The sequence below is a fragment of the Rhipicephalus sanguineus genome, chromosome 4, assembly GCF_013339695.2.
Source record: "Rhipicephalus sanguineus isolate Rsan-2018 chromosome 4, BIME_Rsan_1.4, whole genome shotgun sequence".
In the NCBI taxonomy this organism is placed as follows: domain Eukaryota; kingdom Metazoa; phylum Arthropoda; class Arachnida; order Ixodida; family Ixodidae; genus Rhipicephalus; species Rhipicephalus sanguineus.
This window is the reverse complement of record NC_051179.1, coordinates 186,296,977-186,315,026: the sequence shown is the minus strand read 5'-3', so window position 1 is coordinate 186,315,026 and position 18,050 is coordinate 186,296,977. Positions and strand designations below refer to the sequence as shown.

Below are 18,050 nucleotides of genomic sequence, written 5' to 3'. Positions count from 1 at the left end.
TTTTAGTGCGCTTGTTCACCTACCCTGTGCCCTGCCATTTCTGTGCCCGGGGCACGGTGGCTTGCATCACCAGAAACCTTCAAGGTTCACCTTAATACTCTTTCCCCTGCGCCCACAGCTTGTGGCTCAGAGGAAACAAGTGTATCCACCGATGGCACATGGTAGAAACGGTAGAAGTGGTTCAGCTGTAAATTCACTGCCAGTAGACCTCTGCAGCTACCATGCACAAGCTCACGGGAGTTGTAAACCCATCAGAACAAAAGTGCTATGGCATGTTGAACATGCATGAGTGAAATCCCAGCATGACAATGACTCACTCACTAATGGTCATCGTAAGGCAACATTTCTTCAAATGCACTTAGAACAACCAATCTGGTTTTACTCTATACAGTTCTCGTTCCCGATTACTGTGACATGCTGTTACTTCATTACTCTCTCAGTTTAGAAAAATCCCACTCCCAGAAAACACATGAAATGTTTTATATTTTAAAAACTGCATATTATATTAAAAGATACTTGCATACTACTTCAAATCAACCCCGAAATGTACATAAACTTGGCAAATTCCATCAAAATTGATCAAGAATTTAAAAATATTTTAAATATTTATAGAATATCACAGGAACAAAGCACTTTTAATGACTATTTAATGATAGCTAGGGCAAATAGTGTTCCATATACGAATTATTCACATGGTAAACTTGAAAGCAGCAAAAAAAAAAAATTACGAAGGGAAGAACCTAGGGGGCTCAATTCTTAAAATCATTTTTGAAGAGTTTTTAATGAATTTTTTAGCTGTGGTTAATTATTGCAATGTACGTTTCTTGTCTTCAATGCAACATGCGAGTGCGGCAGCCGAGTGTTCCTGTCGAGCACATTCTTTTGAAAGAGTGTGCACTGAACATGCCTACTGAATCTGGCCTGCCTGAAGAGCTGTCCAAACAAAACGGAAAGTTTCGCCACCGTGGCAATCCCATGACACGATCTAGCCTAGCGAGCCGACTGATGCATGAACTTGAGCCTCCTAGATACTTTCTGTGCCCGTGCAATCACTCCAGGAGTGCCGTTTAACCTCCTCACGGTGCACCCACTATGGGCGCTGCTACCCCAAAACAGCTCGCAAGCCGTGTTGTCTTGAATAGCCGCTAGCCATGGTGTCGGGACTTCTTTCTTGTGTCCGTCTTTGCATGCCTTGTCTTTTTAGAATGAATACTTACCAACTAGCTCAGCTCTCTGTTATTCTAAGCTCGCTAGCCGTCGAGCGCATTTAAAAGGCTTGAAAGTTTGCAAGTGTGCATCTCCACTAGTGACAAATCAGGATGACAGTCGTTTACCTCGCTTGCTGCAAGTTTGCTGGTTTGCTGTGAGATAACCTCGTACATATAGAAGGCTACGGCCAAGCAAAACTTGTCTTCTGTCTTCAAACTGTCAGCACTGCACTGAGAATGTCCAACAGCAAGGCAAATGACAGGCTTCCGGCCACAGCGAACACTTGGCGATCCCGAGCGAGTCATTCTTGGTGCTTTGATGAGGTGCTGTCCGAGCGGGAGCCCAGTGGTACGGCCTACTGTTGTGTGCCTTAGCGCACTTCGTACAGTAAAAGAAAGGTTCCAGTCATCTCATTTCATGAAATTCCGAGCGATGAAGAAATTTGAAACAAGTGGCCGAAAGCTGTGTCTAGGAAAAATTGGACTCCACATTTCACTTCCTGCCACTGCACAGTCTGTCACTTTGTGGCGTCTGATTTCAAAGAAGGATGCAAGATACAAAAACTGGAACAGTGCTTCTCCCCACTTTCAACGAGTACCCTGCATATCAGCAACCTCCTAGAAAAGCCAGCAGAAGTGATGCAGCACTGAGGAAACATGAAGGCAGTGCTTCGGACTGTGCTCCCACACGAAAACACGGAAATACTGAGCAAGTGCCAGAATTATGTTGTGACAAGGTGCTTTCAAATAATGACAGCTATGAAAGTGCTAACGTAGGTGAACTGCTATCGCCTTCTGAAAGCAGCTCACTGGACATTAATTTATCCCCATGTAAAATTAATGTCCACCATGGAGTGCAAGTCTCCTACCAATCTACAGCTTCAGTTAATGAGCGACATAAGTGGAAACGCAGAGAACGCCACCTAAAATCACAAAGACAGAGAATAAAATGTTTATGAATGAGTACAAGGACCAACTCCAGAGGCTGAAGGAAGACTGCAATGTCAGCGCATTTGTAGAAATTTCTAAAAAGGCTGATGAAAATCATCTTGGTGCTTCTAGCGCGAGTGCAAGCGAAAAATTACTGCCAAGTGAAGCCGGCTTGATCAGAACTGACGATACGTCATGCCGCTGTAATGCGCAACATATCGACAAGAGTGTATGAACATATGAGGAGCGAAGGAATATTACGTCTGCCTAGTGGAAGCACACTGCAGCGCTACCTCGAATCTTCATATAGGCTTTACAAGCTTGGCCAAGGAAAGACGGTCTGCGACACTCGCCAGTTACAATGAGAATAAAGCAGTGGTTGCTGTACATATAGCAAAAAGGCGCTTTCATCGGTGAAGAAGACTACTGGGACATCCTTCCATCGAAAAGTAAAGATGAGCCTGTGCTAGCAAATGCGTTGCCGCGCTTCGTACTGATAGGACTATCAGTTCCATTTCAAATTCTGGTGGCATACTTTTAGAGCACAGCAATTAACTTTTAGAGCACAGCAATTAACTTTTGCGTTGTGCCGTCATCGTCAGCGGCGTAACCGCATGAATGAGTACATGCCACAGGAATTGGGCGAGCCCCACTACCATTTACAGCAGGTGCGAGTGTCAAACGAAAATGAAGTATGTGTCACAGGAATTGGGCAGCAAAGAAGACGACGTGTGTTTGTCGAAGGTCCTCTTAGGCGCCTGTTCCTGCATTGAGCGGCATCACCGTGCAGAAGAAACACATTGAGAGCCTCTGAAACAAGTACCAAGCCATGCACCAGGCCCTGGAAACGACTAACTATGATTCAATGGCACAGTTCTGGGAACATTCGCACGTCACGAACAAGGCAGAGTACATTTCGGTTCACTGAGCGGGTACTCCTCGTCCCATCCACACCGTGCAGCAAAAGTGGGTGAATTACTTTAACCCATGAGTGGCGTCCATCCTAGATTCAGACATGGATGTTCAGATAGTGCTTGACACGTATGCATGTGCCGCTTACGTGGTGGAATATGTAAATAAGGCCAACCGAGATATGTCCAATCCGAACTGGGCGGTGCAAGAAATTGTCAAAGAAAAGGGCGACATGGATTACACGCAGGCACTGACACATCTGGGTGTGAAGATGCTCAATGCAATTAAATAGTGGTATGCAACTGTACGTACATACATGTCGCTTTCAAATCGCAAAATCAAAACACCGACACCGACCTATCACAAAATCAAAACACCAACACAGCTGCGCTCAGAATTCGCAGTATCGTAATCGTCAGTGATTTTTTTCACAAAGAACAGCACTGAACTGCACAGTTATGCACCGCGTGCTGAAAGAAATTGAATCTATTGGTTTTCTTGTTGTGCAAGTTGCCACCGACAACCACAAAATTAATGTGGCAGTGTTCCAAATGCTGTCTAGTGGAAACATTGTCGACTGTATACCGCCTCCTGAAAGCTGAGATCGCAATTTATTCGTGGCATTCGATCAATGTAATTTAGTCAAAAATGTGATATAGCACTTCTTGGCACGTGAACTCAGCCAAGAGAGCATCGTAACGCCCTAGTACGTGATAGAGCTATACAAGATGCATGTGGTGTGCGCGCCAACGAGTGAGAGTGCCTGTATGTGTGGCGGTGGAAGACGACGAGAATGCTGATGTACGCTCTAAAGAGGCACGAACACAGAGTCGCATGCAGGGGAGGAGAAGAAAAGTGAAGGGCAGACGGTGTTCGGAGTGAGACAGAGTCGGGGGACCGGGCCCAAGTGTCCAACATCTGCGAAGCGTTCCAGGAGTTGAAGCTAAGGGCTTCACCTGGCCATGTGCACTCTCCGCCTCCAATGCGTCGCATCAAGGCTCTCGTGTCTTCGACAGCCTTCGCAAGCCAACGCCGACCTCTACTAGGCCATCGCTCCACTTGTTAGCGTGCGTCTCCTCGCCTCGCTCTTGCAGCCCAACCATTCATCTAGTCGATAAGCCTGCGGCGGACCACCTGACTGTCTTATTAAGTAAAGAGATGCTTTAGCTCGTTCTTGCTTTCACTGTGTTCGCGTTGTGTGCTCTTTGTGTGTGTGTGCTTGCTTTTCCATGTGTGCATAAAGTGGCGTTTCAAAACCTGCAAACAGCCTCGTCGATTGGTGCATCAGCGTTCCCATCCATATCTTAAAAACTGCACTTTTCTCATCACAATGGCGTCCACGACAGGACAAGGCTGATTGTAGCGTTCAGTTGCTCTAAATAAAAAACATTGATTTGAAAGATTTGGTAAGTGCCAGCGAGAAGCTAGGCTTAACTGGAGACGCACTTCGAAAGTGGGTGGAGGAGGAGCAAGCATGTGCTTGCTCCTCCTTGAGCGGCGCAGAAAAAAAAGAGCGATCTACAGTTATGCTACCGAGAATGCCACAGTAGAGCATTCGGTCTTTCTATTCTGGGTTAGCTCTGCCAACTGGCAGTGAGCGATGGAACTAGGCGCAACGCCCACGCCCCTGCACTATCAGCGCCAATGGGCAGGCATGAAAGTAAACAGGATGCTGTGAATTGAGAGGGCGCGATTAAAATGACGCTGTCTGGCAGAGGTGGCCCACTCTGTGCCCATCGTAATTCACTCGTGTGGGCCAATTCTCGACACTCCTGGCATCGCCAGTGGCATATGTGTGCATGAAGTCAGTGGCTACCTGGCAGGCAGGGAACACAGTAATACCACCACCAGTCAGTGCGGTGTGGTCAGATGTTAGGCCTACTTTTGCTGCCTTTAGTTTCATCCGGAATGTCCCATCTATAGGTTCCATCAAAAATTGAAGATGAAGCCGAAGCATAGTTGGGAAGTTATAAGAGTAGCCCTATGGTGCAAGAGGTGCAGCTGTACCACCCCTGAGCAATGCAATGCTAACAAAAGAGGTCATGCAACACTGAGAAGCTGGTCATGCGCCACACTCACAGGGTTCTTTGTGCCGTCGTAGACGTCAAACACCAGGCCTGCAAGCACGAGAAAGCAAGACAATTCAGAGACACTGAAATACATCCTCCAAGCACTTCCAACAAGCAACGCTACACTTTCCGGCCAGGTGTGTTATCCTACCCCGAACCCTCTCATCCATAGACTAGTGTGTTTCCATCTCTCCCCATTCCAGTAAAGGACTTTCAAAATAACTGCACGAGTGTAATCACACTAAGCAAAATGACAAGGAGATTGACGTTCTGCAAAAGCAGAAAGGAAGGCAGAACACAGCGCAGTTTTCTGCGCTCTGTTCTGTCTTTCTGCTTGTGCAGCGTGTCAACAGTTCACTATGAACCAACTAATCTGCATGAAAATGTAAAACGTAAGAGGTTCAGCACTGTGACAACAAAAGAAAAAGGCAGAAATGAAAGGCAAGGATCAGAGTTGAATGCAAACAATTCGTTCAACTGGTCTTTGGTCGAGGTTACTGACTAGAAGGGAATGCACTAGGAGTGAAAAAAGCAGTCTGCAAATTAGCATATTTAGTTTTTTGTTTTAAAACAAACCTTACAAGAAAGCAAATTTTTGCAAATGGTTTACTGAACATTTCAATCAATATTTTCTCGACAAACATCCCACATGAATGCACAATGGCAAGCAGCACAAGAAGGTCTCCACTAGCCATTTTAGTAACCTAATAGCAAGCACCAAATGTGTCCGTTAGTGACCTGGCAACTACAAAAGGGAATGCGGTCCTAGCTTGTTCGTGCTATTCCGTGGGTGCCAGCGGGGCTTTCGTCAATGTTGCAGCGCCAGACGCTGGGAGCTTAAACTCCCACAAAATCGTCCGCACTGTCAAGCCTTGCCAAGGTACGCCAGCCTTCCGCGGCATCCCCGAAGCCCAAGTTGTGCGAGTACTGAGGCAAGTTGTTCCTTATCCAGAGCAACCTTGTCACGCAGCACTGGCAGTGCACAGGCAAGAGCTGTACCGCTGCCACATCTGAAACCACGTGCGCACCCAGGTGAGCAAGCTCAAGTGACCAAGGCGCACCGCGGCTCACCTCAGTTGGGCAACAGCACGAGCGTAGAGTCGGCCCAATCAATGCTGGATGGCGCAGATGGCCATGGCAGTTCTCGTACCAGCGGCAAGAACGGCTCCGAGGACAGTTACATGTTATGCGATGAAGTCAAGGACAAGGAGGAGGAAAAGGAGACAGACGAGGGAAAAAAAGAGGAAGCTGATGAGAAGATGACGAGGAATAAGCAAGAGTACGAGGAGAAGGCCAAGAGCCAGAAGGAAGAAGACTCTAAGGGCGAGGTAGCAGCAAAGTGCAGAAGATAGGAGGAAGATGCTGAAATGTATGGGGAGTAAGAGGATGCTGAGACAAAGTCCAATGACTTTGTACAAGTAGGGCACCGATGACGACAATGGCAAAGGTGGTGATAATGACAATGATGCCATTTCAAATGGAGATCATTACGACAAGGAAGAGGACGTCCCTGAGGAAAACGAATAAAAGAACAAGACAGGCTTGTAGGAGAGAGAGCATGGAGGCATCTAAGAAAGTGGGCCAGCCGACAAAAAAAAAAAAAAGGAGCTAGGACTTGCACGTGGGATGTCAAGCGTCTGCTGCACCGTCTCGTAAACTGCACATCTGGGCTGGCTGGCCAACCTTCTTGAAATGAAACCCTGCAAGTTGGCAGCTGCACCTCACCGGCGACCTGCTGAGCGAGGCCGGGAAGCACGACAAGGTGGGCATCTGAGCCAAGGTATCATTTAAGACCTGCAGGATACCCTGGAAGACCTCAAAAGGTTTAGGACCCGTAGTTGCCTGGAAGACCTCGCTCCCGGACTTGCACTACCGGGCGGAGGCATCGTCAAAGCAGGCATGCCACGCCAGCGCCTCTGCACAGGAAGGAGCAGTATGGGGATGGCCGCCATTCTAGCACAGGGCGGCACTATTTTGGTCACTTTTCCGCTTTTGGTGCAGTTCGATGTAGGAATTTGCATTTTTTAAATCAAATTGCGGCAATCGGCCTACGAGTCCCACCTCGAGTATAGAGAAGAAAGCTGTTCTTTCTGTCTCCCACAACGGTCATTGTTGCATCAAGATGATTTAAAATGTCTCCACTGCCTCATGTTTATGTGTGTCTCTTCTTTCTGCAGACAGAAATTGTGTATCTCATCGCTTCTAAGCATTACGTAAGTACCGCAATTGGGATCAAATATATTTATTGCAAATGGGTCCTTTGGGCAAGCTCCTGAAAGGAGGCAATCATAACTGAAAGTGCTTGTGTGTACTCTACCTCTGCTGAACTCAGCCTAACAATCATTTGGAGCAACAACCTATGAAAGGGCCCATGTATCTGCTAGCTAACTCATGCGCAGCAGTATGCTTTCTACTGTGAGATCAACTTCCTAGGCAGGCCACGTTGCAGGAATGGCATGAACCAAACTATGTCCCGATGAGCTTAGGGTGGGAATCGTTGCGCATTCAATCGGACGAACACAGGAAGGAAGGACAGAGTAAACGTTTCCGTTTACTCTTTCCGTTTACTCTGTCCTTCCTTCCTGTGTTCGTCCGATTGAATGCGCAACGATTCCCACCACGAACATGCACCAACTCGCCCAGCAACAAGTTCTTCTAAAAAAGAGTTTAGGGCACCACCAGATTGAGTGCCAGACTGACCGATGAGCCGTAGGGAGAGGATGCAGTGGGGCATGGTCCACGTGATGTCGTAGTCCTTGGTGGCTGTGTGGTAGTAGCCGAGAACCAGGTAGCCCTGCACAACAGCAGATGCTCTACAGCCTGCACTACTAACTCACTGTGTCGCATCTACAATATGACCAGCCATTTTCTTGGTCAGGCACTTCGTGTAAAGATTACCCGTCTTCAGTGGTAATGCAGAAAACCCTTTATCAGAACGTTCTTATCAGCAGTCACAATTGTGTTTACCAAGTTTTATGCTGGAAATGATCATTGCTGTATACTGGAAACGTAGTGGCAGAGAGATATGCCAGTGGCACTATTCGTACAATTCTTGCATGCAATTATGGCACAATTAGTCAGTGGCACATCACAAGGAGGCTGCAGAACTCTGTGCCCAGTCACAAACTCACACATGTACAGTCGTGGACAAATGAAACGAGAACAAGGAATTGCAAGTTAGAATGCGTTTCGCAAGTGATAACTGTACAGCACTATACTACACTGCTAATTATGTGGTTACCGAAATTAAGCGAGCAAGCTGATATCATACTGATATTGCATGTAGTGGCGATAAAAAGGACAAAAACACGCGTTTTAGTTAACCCTAACTTGTTCGTATTTCATTTGTCTACAACTGTAAAAACCACTTGTGTTCACCGGCAGATGCCTATTCTTCTACACGCTGCCCTACTAAAGCCCACCGTCACTGACAAACTTTTTGCGAGATCACAATATGCATAGAATCAAGAGAAGGTACCGTCGAATGCTCCGAAAAAGCAGAAGCAACTCACCATGGAGAGAGAAATGGAAAGAGAAAAGAACTGTACTTCTCGGCACACACACCTAATCGCAATGACAGCAGCTTCCCACACGTTGCCCGCGTCACATTTTCAAGCAAACGTAACCAAACCATTTCCGCCTTTGTCTTCACTGTGAAGAAGGCTCCAGTGCGGGAGCCAAAACTTCTTTTATTTTATGAACTTTCGTGTTTGGTGTCTGCTTTCAATTGTGTTCAGAGTCAAGAGAAATTGCATATATGAATGGTGCAATTTCAAACTCATACGGCAGACCTAATAAAAGCCCACTTGGAAGAAGCAGCGGTGAAACAGACAGTTGGCTACTTGGAGCAGGAAAAACACAGATTTGGAGCAGACTTTCCAACTTTCGGAGCAGGCGACAACCTAGCTTTATGACATTAAAGACTATCGAAGTACGCACTTGAGCTGCCAGTAGACACAAACTGGACACCTCTCCAAACTGCTTTTCTGTTGGCAACACTGGATACACCGGGTCTCAAAGCAGGGCACACAAAGCAGGAACGAGTGCCAATGAGCACATCGTCGCTGAATTGTTAACGAGGCACAGTACTGAACGACACGCTCAACACCTTCGGCCCACTGTGATCGCCAGCTTGCGTGAACCTTACAATAAGTACCTCCTTTCCGTCCCCGTATGATCAGATAAAGGCAGTCCTTTGCGATCAGTGGGCAGCTACGATTTCTAGCATTTCAAAAGCAGCACTGACGCACCGCTGAGCTGTTCGTGTATCACAAACAAATCCAACGAAGAAGCAGCAGATCAACAAAGTTCTTGTACAAAGCAAGGCCTCCGCTGGTAGTATCAGCCACCATGGGTCAGCAAAAAACGTGGGGCTCACTCAAACACACTCAAGAAATATATTTTGACCTTTGGGCTCACGTGACACAGACTTAAAAAAGTTTTCCTCCACCGGACTCACTCGGACTCAGACTCGCGGCTCGATCCGAGTCTGCCTGAGTGAGTTGGCCAACCTACGTAAGCCACACCTGTGCACAAACTACCGCAACAATGGCCCATTTGAGGTCCGCACACATCACAAATTCTGTCAGACCGGCCTTTCTTGTTGCAGTTTTCCTATGTAGCAATCGTACGTAAGGAGCATGGGAATAGAAATGCGAAAATTTTGAGCTTTCAAACCATTGCAAGATGGCAGCGCTCAGCAACGGGAAAGGCAGGATGCTGCTCTATAAACTTCAGTGTTTGAGCACAATCCAGCACACGCAGTGCAATTATTTTTTTTAATACTGACAGAACACAAATGCACAAAGCTTTTTGTAAACTACACAAAGGAGCAGGTGCTTGCATACTTTCCATGCATAATTTGTTGTGCAGCAGTACGAATGCTGTTGCTGCTGTTGCTGACAAGAAGGAAAACTTCCCAGCATTGAGTCTTGATTTTCAGCCACCGCGAAGAATAAATGAAATGGCTAGTCAACAAAAGGCCACGGCATTTGCAACCATAGTTCCCTGAATAGGAAATTAAAAACCAGGTGCCATATTCCTAAAACATGGCGGTGCAACATTTGCATTTGTTTCTGTTCCCAGGACAAGTTGCTCTCTTGTTAACAAGTGGTCTTCTTGTAGCAGGCATGGGGCACCACTCTAAGGAACGGTCGGTAAAACACTGGCTCCAGCAACACTGCCTGCTCAAAGGTTTCTCAGATGTTATTACAAAGCGCTGGAGACCACATTAGGAGAGAGTCGAAGTGGTGGGAAGATGCCCAGTGCCGATTCTAGAAAGTGCTCATGATTTCAATGTGTAACTACAGTCACCGACCGATAAATCGGACACCGATAATTCGGACATGCTCAGTAATTCGGACAGTCGCGCGGCACCGCCGTTGATCCCATAGAAGTAATGTGTAAAGCTGACCGATATTTTGGACAGCTGCGAGATCTACATTCGATAATCCGGACCCTGTCCGAGACTGTCGCACACGCTGAATCGCCAGCCATTATCTTCTCCGGCACCCATACCATACAAAGTATGGCCTCAGAGATCAAAACAAAAGCTAATTGGTGATCTATGAGGCTCTATTTCGATCGCTACTTTATGCCTCAGATTTGTGATTTGAAATGCCAATCTTGGAGGCACTGGTCAACTGTGGGAAATCCTATCGACATCGCGAACATCCTACATTCCGGTTCCTGTATCCCCGCGCTGCGCTGCTATCGCCGCCATTCTGTCGAATATGTCTGCGGTAAAGCAATCTGCGCGTGCGTTCATTTTTATTTTGAGACTTGCTTTATTTTACGCTCTGCTGTCTCCAAAGATCTGAGTTAAATGGCGCCAACGGTGCCCTCACAGCCAACGCCGAAGGCCACGCCGACGACAACGAAACGCGGCAGATACCGTCAACTGCCGATTTTCCGGACATGCTCGAAAATTCGGACGCTTTCGCGGCACCGTCACCAGCCCCATAAACGTCAATGGTCAAGAACGTCGGAAATTTCGGACGCTAAAACTCTTCGGCGTCCGATTTTTCGGACTTTCTGCCCAAATTGCAGGTCCGAAAGGCAATAATTGAAGCCCCCACCTCTGCCGCGTCTATCATCTCGTAGGTTCGAACCAGCGCTTTCACGAGTCGACCTGTTTGCGACAATAGCAGAGTCCGAAAGTCAGCTTTGTCCCGATGCCGACGTGTTATGGGGTGAAGCGGACCGGAAATTCAACGGGGCCGCTATCACGGCGCCGTGCGGCGATGTCTTATGGATAAGCAGCGGAAATGCATGGAGGAGTGATCGCGGTAGGTGGCAAACGCGCCAGTACAGCTCAATCGCTGACAAGCCTTACGATAAGCATCTTCAGTCAACTGTTCGATAGTGCATGTGGCCTGGTGCAGTTGCATGCGTAGTGCACGCATTTAATAGGCGAGAACCCAAACGCGCCGCACCGCCATTCATGCTGCCTCTTTGTGTGACCGCTAAGTGCGCCGCACAGACGCGTTGCCTTCACGAACGAAACCAGCTCGCCATCGTACAGCGATCACATCACACTGGCGGAGATACAGGCGGACTTAGTTGCACGTAAGCGGAAGTGCGGGCAGCAATGCATTGACAACTTTTTTCGGCCCCCAAACCCTAAAGTGTCAATAAAAGTATTTTTTAGATGCGAAGTATCTTAAGGCGGAGCTCAATCCGGTGGTGGTGGTGTGCGGCGTGACCACCCTTACTGCGCATGCGCATACCCTTTCCACACACCTACTCTCCACTGCCCCTCACCATTCCCCATGTCCTCTACCCCTCTCCCATTTCCCTCTCCACTCACCCTCTCCCCTCCCCCTTTCCACTCTTCCTCTGAAACGCGGGCTAGACATGCCAAAATTCTCTCCTGCGCAACGCCGTGATGAGCTCGAGCGCATGCGCGTCCCCTCCCCTTCTCTCTCCTCTCCTACGCTGCCCCCCTCTCGCCCGCCTGTCGACCGCGTTCCCCGATCGCCCTGTGAGAATTAACGGCCAGGCTAGATGGAAGATACGACGCGCGTAGCGCCCCTCTTCGCGTTCCACGACGCGAGGTCGGTAGCATGCCCAACGAACGCCAACGGAACACGATCGTGCAAGTGCTCCGGCTTCGCATCGCCTCATGGTCCCCTTTAGCGGGAGATGGTGTAATTTTTTTTCTGACGCATTCGTTTTTTCGGACATTCGATAATTCGGACTATTTACGTTCCCCGTGGAGTCCGAATTATCGGTCCTCGACTGTAACATGTCTATGTGCAGCACAGACAGTCGCACCATATACTTTCCTTTAAAGGGGCAGACAACCGCTCAGAACACAAACTGAGATAACCCTAGTAGTGGAAAGATGGATAGTATTGTCTTAAATGAACAGTTTTTTTTGTTAAATGTGGCTTTATATTTTTATTTCTCCACTCAAAACTTCTTTTGGCACCTCTCGGCAAGAAAGTGAAGGTACAGTTGTTGGCAACCATGTGACCTTTTACTGGTGTACACTGTTACTATCAGCGTTGGATGCAGCACACAACTTAAAACGTGCAGGTGTGCCTTCGTCTGTACTGAGCAGAACAGTTGCGCCACCTTTGCTTGACATCTCTGATCTGACGCTCATCCGAGCAGCAGCATAACATTGTTGGCTGAGGGCCTTGCGGCACCTGCCGTCGAGTTGGAGAAGTACAAAGAGCGCCTCGCAGCCTCCAAGATTGGCTCCGGCAACATCTTGCCGGTGCTAATCGCGGAGGCCACAAGTGCCTGGCTCGTGAGGTGGTAAAGGGTGACGAGCATTTGGAAAACTTATTCTATCTGCTTTTATATTCAAGAACAGTTGAAAATGTCAACATGAAGGAGGTTAACCACAGTTCCACTCACTCCCGTGAATGAAGAACCTCGAGTGTAATGTGAGGAGGGCTATTGGCATTGCTATCACTTCAGAGCGTTGCTGAAGAACGCCTACGTGCACTTTAGAGGCTTTCCAGATCAAAAAAAGTACTGCTTATAAATAACCACACGCTTTGGGGATCAACGGCTGCAGCTACAAACACTACGAAGGGCGAGTTTTCTGTTGCGCCGAAAAAAACTTGGTCAGGAAAAATCGGTTGTCAGAGCCTTTAAATTTAACGTCAGCCTCAAGGGGCACGCGATATTAATTACTGCAAAAATTATTCACACCAAACACGTGGTCAGACGTGGTTGCAATACATTCCAAAATGAAACTTGCCCCGTTGAGAAAAGAGAGAGGCAACAGACACTCACCATGCAGAAGATGAAGCTGAAGGCGACCGAAGCGCGTGTGCCACCGGCCAGTTTGAGCACAGCATAGACTAGCAGGATGTTGAGCAACGAGTGGTACACTGCCACACCTGCACGTAACCATTGCCTCATATATGCAGATGCCCTCGTACGGGGAACACTGTCACTACTAGTGCACAAACACAAAAAAACAACAGAGGCAGAGCAAGGACACTGAACTAGTACAGATGAAAATGGGCACTAAGTGCCACTTGGGCAGTAGTCGTTGTCTACAAGCCAATGTGGAATAACGATAGCAAACAGCTGTAGCTTTGATAAGCAATGCATACGCTACCAGTCCTGCAGATCAGTACACATAAGAAAAATGTGTCGCATTTTGATTGCTCGAAACAGGGTGGAAGTGACGAGTTGCAATGACTATACTTGTAAGCAGATGAAATTAAATGCCAATTACATATAAAAACAAAACAAAGACATTTTTGTTTCTACACGGGAACCTTGTTCCCAATGAAGATGAGCAGTAAGTAAGTGCGGTAAGACACAATTCAAACTGTCACATAAGCACCGCACATACAGGTGTGGAGAGTTTCCATCACTACGTGAGGGTGCCCTCAGGATAATCAGTTATTCAAGGTGAAGCCAAAAAGCCAAACTCCTTTCTTTGTCGACGATGTCTGCATTGTCCCTACTGATTGGGTGGTTAGTCATGGCTGCATCTTTGGCTAATGTGTTGGGCGCAACATTATTTTTCTTCACGTCAAAGTGGTGCTGCTTCACTCTCTGCTCAAAATTTTCAGTTCCACCCATGGAAGCTTTAGTGCTATTTGAAACCGAAGCTCTTTTGTTTTTTGTTTTCTGTGCAATGTCCCTCTTCACTAGTGTATAAATCGCACTGGCCGTAACTGTACGTACCAAGGCGTTGGCATCTCTTACATCACTGCCTGAAAGGTACCCGTTTGATGTACCCAATCTAAGCAGGCTAATTTAGCAATGGAATTCATTGAAGGCCAAGGACTCGCCTCGTCTACGCCGCCACCAAAAGTCTATGTGGATGACTGCTTTTGAATCATTAAAGAGTGCTTGGACAGTTTAGTACCTCAACTTAAAGGGCCCCTAAACCATAGAGTTTCCTGCAATACTTACTAGAGGGAACTGTGGCGCTAGTATCTATGGGAGCTGAAACACATGGCGCTTCAGCCAGCATGGGAATGATGGGTAGTACACAGATTTGTCTAAACTTCGTTCTTTTGGCTCCGTTTGGCTCCACGTTGCCTGCATCCGCTTTGTTGCAAAACAAAGTTCAGCAAACGTTCAGCAGTTCCACTTCACCACTTTAACTTTTTGAGGCTCACCAATCCAAATCTGGCCGCGAAGTTCACAACGATCCAGTCTTTTATTCAAAACAAAACCAAAACACAGCAATAAACACAGCCACAAGTGCGTTCGAAGCCCGCAAGTACGAAGACTAGGCAAATCTGTGTACTACCCATCATTCCCATGGTGGCTGAACGATCGCAGCGCCAGAGTCCCCTCTAGTTAATTTTAGGAAACTCTATGCCCTAAACCACCCAGAGGTCGAAATTTAGTTGTGGTGTGACAATTGTGCACGAGTCTACAACGAAGACGCAGCCGTGAGAATTTTTCAAAATGGTGCCATAATAGCGGAGTTACACGCGTTTGATGATCTAAACACGATCGCTCGTTTCACTCTTTCCTTCGCTACCCTCCGCTCGTCAGCTGGTCTCCTCTCCCAAAGCCGCTTCGCCCTCCTCGCCGAGTGCCCCTCCCAATCTCACGTGACATACCGTCATCGCTGACACGCTCTTCGAAAGAGCGGGCACTTCTGGCTGCCGCAACTCCGTGAACTCCGTGCTTCTCGGCTAACCGCTGTTGTTGCTGTGCCGGCCCGTGCTTGTACGAATTGTGCCGGTATGGACCCATACGAATTGTGCCGGTATGGACCCGTACGGCGACACGTGTCGCTTCTTTTCTTTTTTCTAGTCGGCGCTTTGCAACCGCACACTGATGTGTGAAAGCCGTCGCAAGACACTGTCGGATTCAGTCCGCACAGCTTAACAGACCACTAGGCGTGACTGTGCTGGTACGCTAGCAATTTGGCAGTTGTGTCATGGGCTGCAGTTGCCAATTTGCAAGCGCGCACACACGGGCAACCCGACGAAGAACAGCAAGGAGCGCGGGCAGCTGCTTGCAGACTAACCGGAAGTCATAGGTTCTTGTTAGACCAATCGCAGCATCGCCTGCATACTGCATCACAGATTCAACACGCTGACGTCACACATGTCACTAGGCAGATCGGAAGGGCCCGGAGAGGAGAAGAAATTGTTTCTTGGAATTCGTGGCATGGCCGCGGCTCGCAGCGCTGCCACGTGTGGCATCGATGATCGTGACAGCATTCTGCACACAATGCGCCTGTTTACTTGAAATGTTTGAAAAAATATCGGAGGTGGTTTAGGGGCCCTTTCACAGAATAGAGAGCTCGATCCAGTTCACCGTGGAAGAAGTGAATGGCCAGTTGCCCTTCCTCGATATTCTTATCAAGCGGATTGATAACAGGTTGGCATTGGTGGTGTACAGAAAACCCACGCACATGGGTCGCTACCTGCATTTTGATTTTGCGCATCCAACTACCCACAAGTGGTCTGTGGTGTCCACGTTGGTGCGACGCACAGAAGGCAAGTGCTTGAACGAAGAAGACCGCAACTCGAACATCAAGAACATGCGGCACGACCTGGCTTCCAGTGGTTGCCCCGCCTCCCTCATCACATCCGTACGGCATCATCTGGCCCGTCCCCACTATTCTTCTATGGCTAAATCTTTGAAGTAGCCACATGTAACTTAAGGTGCATCCAGATGACGGGGCAAACCGCCGCCCGCCGCGGGCGGCTGAGTCACGTGATGCCGGGGCTGCAAGGGGCCCGGCCGCTTGCGCTGTACACACGCGAGAACCAAAACGAGAGGGAGATGCATGGGCCGAGGCTAGTTCAAGCCTCACGACGCAGCTTGGTGGGCGGCGTTGCGACAGTGAATTTCACACGTGCGGTGCGCATGCCTCTCACGCCTCAAGACCCCAGGCTCCACTCAGCCTTTGTCCATTCGCGCAGTACACACAGAGCTGGCAGAAACAGAAAGCCTATTTTGCGAAAGAAACATACAAATAAAGCGCGGAGTGATCGTGCAAAAGAAAAATTGACAAAATAAGCAAACGCACAACATCAACAAACGTGTGTAAAAGCGGGCAGAGCACGGTGTGTGGCCTCCCAAGAGGTTGGTGGCGTCAGTCAAAGGGTTGGCGTGTGGTAGTCGCTGACAGAGGTCACAAGAAGCAGAGGGGAGAGCAGCAGAGGCTACGGAGCTAGAAAAACGAGGATAGGAAGCTCCGGAAAATTAGAAACAGGCATTGCCCACAGGCGAAAGTCGGGAGGGCTTCGCATGCGAACAAGAAAAAAATGCAGTGACGGAAGGAAATGCACTGAGAAGAACTGCGCGAGACGCGCGAAAGACCTAACTGATACCAGGTGACAACACAAAAGCTAAGAGGAAAGGACGTACCGCTACGGAAGTTCTCAGTTTGAACATGGAGGTTGCGCGAAAGAAATCCCTGGCTGCTATGGCTATCGGTTGAGGACGACGGGGATCTGCAGATATATTAGTTCAAAAGTGTAGGGAACTGCTCCACCAATGCGAGAAAGTTTAACGTTGCATCGTCACTCCACGTAGTCATCTTTACACAAGCACGGCAGAACAAGTACTGGGCTGTAAAAACGACGCGAATGATCCCGCGCGCTCGTTTTCAAACAGAAACACATGTTCGAATAGCCGCCGGCGTGCCCAGCTGCTAAAAAAGGATAATAAAAAACCCAGTTTTGTTGACACACAACCCCCGCGAGCGCGCGGCCATCACGGCCCGCCGTCGAGGGCTGGTACGGGCGGCCCGTGAAAATGTTTTCGGGATTTCTCACGCCCTCCCTCCCCTGGCCGTCCGCGGCCTCGCCCAACCGAAAGTGGAGGGTCACGTGATGGCGAGGCCGCGGGCCAAAAGAGATGTTTGGCCCGTCGTCTGGATGCACCATTAGGTACAAGGCATCAGCAAGACCCTCACACGTCATGCGTCCATATGTTGTGCAAGCAGCCCACATGCCCAGCCGATCCCTAGTTGCTTTACACACTAACTCAGAGCTTGATACTCGGCCAATAAGAGGCTTGATGGTTCTCGTCACTGCACAGACATTTCAGAACTCTCTTATGTCCACAACACTCACCATAGTTGAAGCAGCAGAGCACCAGGCCACAGGCAGCAAAGTAGAAGTGCTGTGCATTGGGACTCTTGCCCAGCAGGAAATTCCGGTGGATCAGCGCCAGTGGGTAGCCTACACACACACACATCATAGTAAGCCTCAAACTGCCCTCCTTCACCGATAACAGCACTTTCTTGACTGTCATTACGAAGAATGCTGAGAATAACTGCTGCACCAAAGCCCTAGAACAACCAGGCTTCACTCATTTTTGGCAGTTATGACCTTTTTATACTGCCCATGAAAATGCGTGCAGTGAGCACATATAGAAACACACTTAATGTCCTACAACCTCGGCATTTCACCATGGCAGTGATGCTACTGGCTTAGGCCACTTTGGAGCAGCTTTTGGAGCAGGCAAAATTGCGTTT

General features: G+C 48.4%; 1 protein-coding gene across 9 annotated transcripts in view; it reads right to left on the bottom strand.

Moving 5' to 3' along the window:
• LOC119390967 (lysophospholipid acyltransferase 5) overlaps positions 1–18,050 on the bottom strand; it is a 129,518-nt gene that overhangs the window by 98,142 nt on the left and 13,326 nt on the right. For all 9 annotated transcript variants that reach the window (XM_049414996.1, XM_049414995.1, XM_049414994.1 and 6 more), the window contains exons 2-5: positions 17,647–17,754; positions 13,370–13,476; positions 7,820–7,913; positions 5,130–5,167 (exon numbers count right to left, since the gene is read on the bottom strand). In XM_049414996.1, the coding sequence (XP_049270953.1) occupies positions 5,130–5,167; positions 7,820–7,913; positions 13,370–13,476; positions 17,647–17,754 (347 nt within the window). The remainder of the gene's footprint in view (positions 1–5,129; positions 5,168–7,819; positions 7,914–13,369; positions 13,477–17,646; positions 17,755–18,050) is intronic.